The sequence below is a fragment of the Penaeus vannamei genome, chromosome 23 (assembly GCF_042767895.1).
Source record: "Penaeus vannamei isolate JL-2024 chromosome 23, ASM4276789v1, whole genome shotgun sequence".
Lineage (NCBI taxonomy): Eukaryota > Metazoa > Arthropoda > Malacostraca > Decapoda > Penaeidae > Penaeus > Penaeus vannamei.
The window spans coordinates 33,854,028-33,864,027 of record NC_091571.1 but is presented as its reverse complement, the minus strand read 5'-3'; the positions used below and the strand labels follow the sequence as shown (position 1 = coordinate 33,864,027).

Below are 10,000 nucleotides of genomic sequence, written 5' to 3'. Positions count from 1 at the left end.
CCCTCCCTCTCCCTCCCTCTCCCTCCCTCTCTCGAGAAAGAGAGGGAGAGCTTGGCTGTAACTCTGGAAATGTCCGTGTTATCCTTACGGTGAGAATTCAGGCTGCGGAAGAGGACGGTTGAACGGATGCGCAAAAAAGGTGTTTGTGTACCGTGTCTGAGTGGCTGAAATAGAGTCTAATGGTCCAAAGAAAGACAGATTTCGGATGTGGCTGAAAAAAAAACAGATTTCGGATGTGGCTGCAGGATAGGGGTGTTGGCTATCCCTCTTCGCCAAATGGGACGAGCAGTTTAATGTGTTGGGATAGGGAAAGGGATAGAATACGAGAGGAGAGGAAGTAGGAAGAAAAAAGAGGAAAGGGGAAGGAGAAAGAGGGGGATTTAAGACCTTTTTAAGACTTTTTAAGACTCGTACCAATTGTTTTTTATCCCCAAGGACCAACCTGCGTGGGCGTGATGCAGCCCAGTATTAAAACGAACAGCTTTTTTTTCGCTTAAACACCAGATCGAGCCAGTTCCCATTCGTACCCAAATGTGGTTTCTGTTGTACCACGATTTTGCAGCATATCACAAAGCTCGCCTCGCTGTGCAACGGCTGAAGCGACCTGGGGCGTCAGCTGGTGGCGTGGGCTGATCCGAGACAATTTTTAACTTTATTTTTTTTTTTTACTAAATTACACTTATGTAGGTCTGGTCACAGCTTTTAAAATTCCCCAGAATAGTTCATTTTTGAACCATTGTCTTCGCTTCGTTCATCTACTCCCCCCCTGCTCCCCCCACCCCCTCCCCCCTCCCCCAAGGAAAAAGCAGAGATAACGCCCTGGGACCACCACCCACCCCCCCTCCATCCCCTCCACCCTAGTCTACCTCCCCCCCCCCCCGCGATCGCTTCATGAGGTAACGAAAGAAGAAAGAAAAAAAAAAGTACAGTAGCACGATGGGATGTTCAGTACAGTTTTGATTTTCCTCATTTCTCTCGAAAGAAATGCCTCCACTGTCATGACTTTTTGATTAACCCTCATATGTATACACACACACGCACATACAAACACACGCACTCACACACACACACACACACATGCACACACACACACACACACACACACACACACACACACACACACACACACACACACACACACACACACACACACACACACACACACACACACACACAAACACAGACACACACACAGAAGCATGCATAGTCCCCCCCCCCCGCCTCCCCTTCCCGAGACCCACCCGGGTGCTTGAGCATGGCGGGCAGCGACCCGAGCAGCGGCCAGCGCCTCGGGCCGGGGACAGCCTCGAAGGCCAGCGGGCGTCGCTCCTCCTCCAGCTGCGGCGAGGCGACGGGGGCAGCCTCCGACGCCGCCCCTCGGAGGTGAGGCCGAAGGAGCGAAGGAATCCGGGCCAGGCGCTGCATGCTGCTGCTTGTCTGCATCGTCTGCGCTGCCTGCAGTGGGATGGGGTTTGTAGCAATTATTATCATTGCAATTATCAGCATTGAAAAATCTTTATTATTATATTTTTTTTATAATTGCAAATTATTATCACTGCAATTATTATCATTGCAATTATTATCATTGCAATTATCACTGCAATTATTATCATTGCAAATTATTATCATTGTAAATTATTATCATTGTAAATTATTATCATTGCAATTATTATCACTGCAATTATTATCATTGCAAATTATTATCATTGTAAATTATTATAATTGCAATTATTATCATTGCAATTATCATCATTGCAATTATCACTGCAATTATTATCATTGCAAATTATTATCATTGTAAATTATTATCATTGCAATTATTATCACTGCAATTATCATTGCAAATTATTATCATTGTAAATTATTATCATTGTAAATTATTATAATTGCAATTATCATCATTGCAATTATTATCACTGCAATTATTATCATTGCAAATTATTATCATTACAATTATTATCACTGCAATTATTATCATTGCAAATTATTATCATTACAATTATTATCACTGCAATTATTATCATTGCAAATTATTATCATTACAATTATTATCACTGCAATTATCATCATTGCAAATTATTATCATTACAATTATTATCACTGCAATTATTATCATTGCAAATTATTATCATTACAATTATTATCACTGCAATTATTATCATTGCAAATTATTAGCATTGCAATTATTATCATTGCATAGTATTAGAATTGCAATTATTATCATTTCAAAGTAATAGTAGTCATTATCATTACCAGCTTATTGTGATTACAATTTCCCTTAATCAATGGCAACAATTGTAATCATTAACCAATATGCATTATTACTATTTCTAATTTATAGGTAATCAAACCATTACCTTCAGTGCTATAAAGTTAATTTTCTCAAAGTCAACAGATAATTAAATCAATATGAATCATATTTTTCATCTTAACTTTCGTACTCGCCATAGATACATATTACATGGAAAGTGTAAAATGAGCAAAAAAAAAATCTTTCTCGATTATGCGTATTTTGGCGAGGAATCCCTCAAGCTATCCGGTTGCAGAATTTGTTGCATAAGGAAGATATGTGCGGTTAAGTGAAAGGTTGAACGTGTAAAGGTGATAATGAACGTACTAGTAGCTGTAGATATGGTAATGAGATGATGGTGAGAATAATATTAATGATGGTGATAATAATAACACTGATGATGATGATGAGGAGGAGGAGGAGGAGGAGGAAGTTGAGGATGATAAAAATAATAATGATAACAATAACGATAACAATAGTAATAAAATTAATAACAATAACTATACTAACAATAATAATAATGATAATGATAATATCAATAATATAATGATGATGATAATAATAATTAATAATAATAATAATAAAAATAATAATGATAATAATAATAGTAATAATAATAATAATAATAATAGCACTAATACTATTATAAGTAACATTAATAATAAATAATAACACCCACTATATTCCCACAATTTGTAACATTCTGAAGGTGAACAACTCCGCAACACTGACAGATTATTCAGTGACGGAATTATGACCCCTATTGCATTCTCAAATAGAGTTCACATTCTTACATTTCTCGGGAGATTATGCTATCGCTCGTGTGGCTGAGTATAGGACTTTGTTATTATCATTATTATCTTATCAGCATTATCTTAGTTATTATTATCATTTTAGTTATTTTATCATTATTATCTTAGTTATCATTATTATCTTAGTTATCATTATTATCTTAATTATCATTATTATTTTAGTTATTATCATTATTATCTTAGTTATCAACATTATTATTTTTGTTATTGTTATTTAGTTATTATTATGTTATTTTATTATCATAATCATCTTAGTTTTCATTATTATCTTTGTTAGTGTTATTGTTGTCATCATTTCTATTACTAATATTGCTGTTTTTCGGCACTTTTATTAATATTACGGTTATCTTTAGTATCGTCTTTATTATCATTTTCATATTACTATCGTAATTGGTGTTACTGTTATAGTCATTTGTGATGATATTTCTATGGTCGATGTTATAAGCATTGCTGTATAATCATTATCATTATTGTATCATTGTCGTAAGCAACACTTCTATCAATATTATTACCTCAAGTATTTGCACTTGTAGTGAATATATACAAACAAAAACACCTCTGTGTATATGTCTATGTAATATATATATATATATATATATATATATATATATATACATATATGTATGTATGTATTTATGTATGTATGCATGTATGTATATGCCAGACTGTAGACTTTGGTCCGCGCACTTGTTTCGCAGATCCGTCCGCGCAAGTGTAGACAAAATTATGTTTTCCGCGCATGAAAAAGTGTAATATTCCCCGCGCAAGAAAAGTACTCTAGAGGCTGGTGTATATGTATGTGTGTGTATATATATATATATATATATATATATATATATATATATATATATATATATATATATATATATGTTTGTGCGCACGGACGCGCGTGTATGTGCTTGTGCTTGTGTGTGTGTGTGTGTGTGTGTGTGTGTGTGTTTGTGTGTGTGTGTGTGTGTGTGTGTGTGTGTGTGTGTGTGTGTGTGTGTGTATGTGTTTATATATATAAATATACATGTGTGTGTGTAAGAGTATAAGAACGATTTTGCTCTTGTGGAAGCCTCGTCCGTTTGTAAATCCAAAGTTGGTCCTTATAACAGACAGTGATATTGCAAGCACCATCCCCATCCTTTGCAGCGACCTATCCTTTCCCACTCCTGAGGGTCACGTGCAGCTGCTTGTTTTCTTCGTTTATCGTCTATCCCACTTACACAGAAGATCGCAGGTCCACAGGTGCCAAAGGAAGTAAAGAGAAGGCAGCGGGAGGTAAGCTCGAAAGAAAGTGTTAGACTGTCGAGCCTAAAATCCAAGTTATTTTAAAGCGTATTAAAAAATTCTCAAAATATTTGACGCCGACGTAATGGCCAGAAAGCGAACAGGTTTGACTGGGGTTGACGGAGGTCTCGGCCAATCAGCGACACGCATCGTTTTGTTATATATACATATATTACAGTTTGTAAACAGAGCTTCATAATGGTCGAGGAAGTCAGCCAATTTCCATAATCCTTTTCGTGGGCGTATAAATCGTACACTGAAGGGAAGGGTTTTAATCTCTGGTATTCGCTTTATAGAATATTATAAATCAAAATCACAAATCACTTAATATCGCCTTGGAAGACAAACGGCAGATGAGATTTCTTGTTTCGAATAGGCCTACTCTTAAACAATCTTGTTTATATAGTTCACTTTACTCTCGTGAAGAAAGACAAATGGACAAAGGCAGGGTATCCTTCGCTCACTATTAGTCAGTGCAGAGTCCTACTAGACTGTCCGTTCCATCGCATTCCTTAAGACCGAAGATCCTGTGTCATAGGTCATCTTTTTTTTTTTTTTTGCTTTGTACACTCTGGAGGAAAATGGGGGACTTGGGGCCAAAAAAAGTAATTTCTTTACATTTGTGATATTAAGATGGAGGACTTAGGGCCAAAAAAAAGTCATTTCTTTACATTTGTGATATTTTAAAAAAATGAATAAATAGGCTACTTAAAATAACGAATGACCCTTTAGTGAGTGAGGTTTAGGGTAATTTTGACATAGATCGGTGAGTGAGGTCATCAAAGGCTGACCTCTCTAGAACTTCCTCGTACTGCTTGACCTCGGATTTCCCTTGGGTCTTAGTAAATGTACATTAGAGTAGTTAATTACCCTTTCAGCAAGACAGTGCTATGTGGATCAACCGCAGTATTTTTAGAAACAGATTTATATTCTCGTACAGTTTTTTTTCCCCTATTACAGTTCTTATCTTTATCACGTGGAATATACCCGAAGATATCGTCCATGCTATCGCACTTGTATCTTATCACTTATTATTAGACGTTAATGTCAATGGAAACGAAAGAACGGAATTAGGAATATAATTACGAATAAAACAAATAAATAAAGCAAAAAAGTACAATTATGAAGGCAATATTTCTCCGCTTTTTAGGGGGACGTTTTGTGAAGAGTGATTGACAGTACTTCGTTTGTTATTAACTTTACTTGTCGTATTTTCCGCATCTTTGTTACTACTGTCGACTGCGTGTAAACTATATTTTTCAATGTCAGTAGCGTCTCATATCCTTTTATGGTCGTTATCATCGTTAATTTTATAAAGACGATGAGAAGGATTATGATGGTGTGGAATATCATTATATTCCTTAGTGTTGGTGTATTGCCGCTGATTCTCATTATAATTGCTGCATTATCATCATCATCATCATTGCCATTATCATTACCATCTTTTATTATCACAATTTAATCATCTTTATTATTCAATCACTTGCATTTTAACAAAGAGCCTTCAATATTAACCCCTACTACATGATGTGGCCTACATGAAGTAAATGGAGGCAATTTTTAACCAATAAAAAAAACTAATTATGCACAACAATGGGCATCTACTTCCCTCAAATTAAAAACTTTAAAGGCTCGTTTTGTCTCTATTGGGGAGGTCATTACTCTCACAAGGTCAAAAGGTCAAGTCTGTCATTCCTTTTCAGCCTCCCACACTCTTCCTCCTAACTTTTACGATTTTGTCCTTGTCTGAGTATTTGTAATGATTCAATACAATAACAGGTTATAAAATACAATAATCCTTGCATGTGTATGTAACCTTGTTTTATATACGTCATATTGTACCCTACAGTCATCAGTGGTGTTCAGGAAGAATATACGTTCAGGTGGAATCACACCGATCCATGTTATTTCACACTTTCACTTTCTTCCTCCTAGGCCTATACTGAACACGTGTAAAACACACACATCAAGAAACCCATTGATGGTAATATGACTTACAAGAACAACAATGAACAAAAAACTCACTCTTCCGCGTATGACCAGCTCCTCTCACGCACTCACACGCCCACAAACTAGACAGTTGTGTATGAACAACCTGTCACCCACTCCTCCTTGGCGACAATGAAAGCCGTTACTGGGTTTTGGAAAGATGCCAGAGATATATACGTGTTAATTCAGTCATTTATTTGTTAGATTGATTAAGTCATATAAAGCTGGATTCTTGTATATGTATACACGTATTTATTTACTTTCTTACTGATAAATTGTTTGATGGTAACTATAAATGGTCGTTTATTTCTGTTGTCGAGGTGCCAAAGCGTGTTTATTTCATTTTATTATTTTTCATTCGTTTACCTATATTTTGTTTTCGTTTAAGCATTCACTTATATGTTAAGTATTATCTATTCATCTATTCATTCCCATACATATCTATTTATCTACATATTTATCTATTCTTATTTATTTACTACCGAAAGTAAATCAAGGTGCCGTAGGGGTGCCTAAGTATGTTTATTTAATGTTTATGTGTACGGTCATTTGTTTCTCTCACAGTACTCAAATGATCTTAGTTATGAACTGTCTATTTATTTGCTTATAGATTGATATATTTTTTTATCAATGATGTATTCATACGTCTTTTTATACCATGGAATTATCTTGTTGTTCATCTTGTTTGTCAATTGCTATACTCATGCTACATTTTCATTATCACTTTGCTAAAGATTGTTGAAGTATCAATTACAATATTTTAAATGTGATGAGTTTTAACATTTACCCGAACTATCCCTGAATCAAAGAAAATGATGGTGACAAACTTCTTAGGGGGGGACTAAACTGTTCTTAATTCTAGATGTTATTGTGTGATAATCGAGGATATCTCGGAATTATTTAGCTAAATGAAAATAATTTTCCCAACTACACATGGCCATTTCATTCAGGCTATCGTCAATTTGATCAATCATACATAAAAAGAACAAAAAGATGATGATGAAGACTTTATTCATCAGCGGTGTTCATATATATATCCAATAACATAATTGTAACACATGGAAAAGGGTGTTCCTTAAACGTAGGAACAGAAAGGACACAAAAAGCCAGTCATGACATAAAATGAAAAGAACTTAACGATCACAGGTATACACTCCCGCTAGAAGTTACTAGGCTTCCTCATAACAAGGATTTCGTTTCGCTATTTCGTTTTACATTTAACGAATTCTGTTGACTACGAAGCTGAGGAGGAATCACCGAAGGCCACGGACAGCCCAAATGCGATAACTAATCACTCAAAGAGACTGAAAAAAACAGAGAAAAAAGAGAAACAACGTACAATCTCTCGAGGACTGATTAGTAGTAGTCGTCATCATAGAAAGTGGGGAAACTGGGGAAAGAAAACGGGAAATTGCCGGAGTTGAAGATGTTGGCGTGCTGACGGCGAAGTCGCTCCTGGAGTTCCTGTTGCTGTCTGCGGAAACTCGCTTGCTGACGGCGCAGCTGTTGCTGGAGGTTCTCCTGCTGGCGGCGGAGTTGTTCGTGGAGGGTCTGCTGTTGTCTCTGCAGATTCTCCTGGAGTTCCCGCTGTTCCTTCTCAATCTGGGGAGAGAAATTATGATCTCAAGGACAAGTTCAGTAAAGGTTTAAACACTGATTTCCAAGTTTCAGTTGAGAGAATGAATGCTACAAAATATGAAAATTGTGATTCTCATGTATACATATAGATACATACAAATACACACACACATATACACAGAGGTACGCACATACATATATGTACATGTGTATGTGTGTAAATTATATATATATATATATATATATATATATATATATATATATAATTACACACGCACACAAATATATACATATTATGCTATAAAATATTGGCAATTTGTCAAGTCAAGGATTTTTATTGTTTGTGTTGTAATTATTAGTTCAGTTATTTTTATCGTTATCACCAAAATCATTATCACATGATGATGATAAGAATAAAAATATTAACTTCTTACTTCAAATTCCCCAATTACTTTCTAATCTAAAAATAACCTTAGGCTCAGCGCAGAACCCGTTTTCCCGCCAATTTCCAGCAAGCCTAACCTAACCCTGAGACTTTCACTACCAACACTTCAAGGATGAAAACACGGTTGGAAAATACACGTGAGTTTTCCCACGCAAGATATTAAAGCAGGTAAGTGCCATTTTAATCGCGAGGTGTTCTTTTTAATCGATAAAAAAATATGTAAATTGTGCTGTGCGTGTTTGGTTGCGTGTGTGTGTGTTATGTGCTTCTGTGTTGCGTGATTGGTGGTCTGGCGCGTGCAAATGAGGTTGTTGCATTCTGTGTAAAATCCTCAGACGTCCAGGCAAGTGTAAGTGTGTATTCAGGAAAAAAGGAGACAGAAAAAATATACAGAAAAAACAAAGAAAGAAAGAAAAAAAAAACATTTTTACGATGAAAAAATCAACAGAAAAAATATACAGAAAAGACAAAGAAAGGAAGAAAGAAAGAAAGAAAGAAAAAAATTACGATGGAAAAAGAGATAAAAACAATTTTTGCGATGAATAAAAGAGATCAGGAAAAGAAGGAAAGAGACGGCGTTCATTGCAATGCGTCCTTACCCGCGCAACCAGCTGTCGGTGACTCTCCTGCTGGCGACGGGCGGTCTCCTTGCAGGGCCTGAGAGCTGCGACGGGGTCCTTCACGAACTTCTGCTTCGAGTTGGCCTCCACCGTGCCGTTGGGGTACTCGGTGTAGTTGATCTGCAGGGGAAGGCTTGGCGTCAGAGGCAAATAGACGAACAGATATGGAAAGCAAGACAGACAGAGAGAGAGAGAGATACAGACAGAGATACCTGCTATCGATCTGGGTTGAAGGGCAAAGGCTGATTCAATTTCTAAACTCATTGTGGTTTGAGAAGGAGGAAGGAGAGGTCCAACTCATAACTTCGAGTTAATTCGCTCAAATGTAGCTATTTTGTCCATTTTTCTGTCATCAAGGTCGAGGAAACGCTTATGACGGGGATCCTTTACCTTGACGGAGCGACCCTGCTCGTCCACGTAGGAGCAGAGGCCGGTGGTGACCCCGTCCTGGCTCACCAGCAGGATCTGGGCCCCGAAGTCTCCCGAGGACACCTGGAACACCCCGGGCCCTTGCGTGGGGAAGTTGCTGCCGAAGAAGGAGGAGCCCTGGAAGGAGGCGGGCCCTTGCGTGGGGAAGGAGCTGCCCCACGACGAGGAGCCCTGGATGATGCCGTGCCCCGGGAAGCTGGCGTCGTCGAAGCCAAGCGAGAAGCTGCCGTCGGCCCCGAAGGACGGCCCCGGGGGAGTCGCGCCGCCGATCCCGCCGAACAGGTCCTGAGGGAACCACAGGAGGCCGTTCAAGGGGAGATCAAGACCGGAAAATGCAGAATGGAGTCTTTTGATCAACAACAAAATCAAGCGTAAAGAATAAGTGTATCATGCAGAGTGCTCCAGAAACCGTACAGGCATGGATGCGTGTGCGCGAGCACGCATGTGCATGGAAGTTCAACTGGGACTTACCGCTCTCAGTTGATCCTGAAGCTGATTCTGTCCAGTCTTGACTATATTTTGGCAAGTGCGGAGGGTGGCCTTGGGGTCAGTCACGGAGGGA

At 37.8% G+C, this 10,000-nt stretch overlaps 2 protein-coding genes across 2 annotated transcripts in view; both read right to left on the bottom strand.

The window, feature by feature from the left end:
* Positions 1-1,241: 1,241 nt before the first annotated feature.
* LOC138866077 (1,25-dihydroxyvitamin D(3) 24-hydroxylase, mitochondrial-like) lies at positions 1,242-6,553 on the bottom strand (the record flags this gene model as incomplete). Its single annotated transcript, XM_070137945.1, is given in 2 exon segments — positions 1,242-1,455; positions 6,403-6,553. A coding segment is annotated over 1 exon segment (202 nt), but the record flags the coding sequence as incomplete, so codon positions are not given.
* An 805-nt stretch (positions 6,554-7,358) lies between these two features.
* LOC138866076 (uncharacterized) overlaps positions 7,359-10,000 on the bottom strand; it is a 6,454-nt gene continuing 3,812 nt past the window's right edge. Inside the window, exons 3-6 of the mRNA XM_070137944.1 lie at positions 9,910-10,000; positions 9,400-9,723; positions 8,989-9,129; positions 7,359-7,968 (exon numbers count right to left, since the gene is read on the bottom strand). The exon at positions 9,910-10,000 is cut by the window's right edge and continues 50 nt beyond it. Of these exons, the coding sequence (XP_069994045.1) occupies positions 7,723-7,968; positions 8,989-9,129; positions 9,400-9,723; positions 9,910-10,000 (802 nt within the window). The 3' untranslated portion in view covers positions 7,359-7,722. The remainder of the gene's footprint in view (positions 7,969-8,988; positions 9,130-9,399; positions 9,724-9,909) is intronic.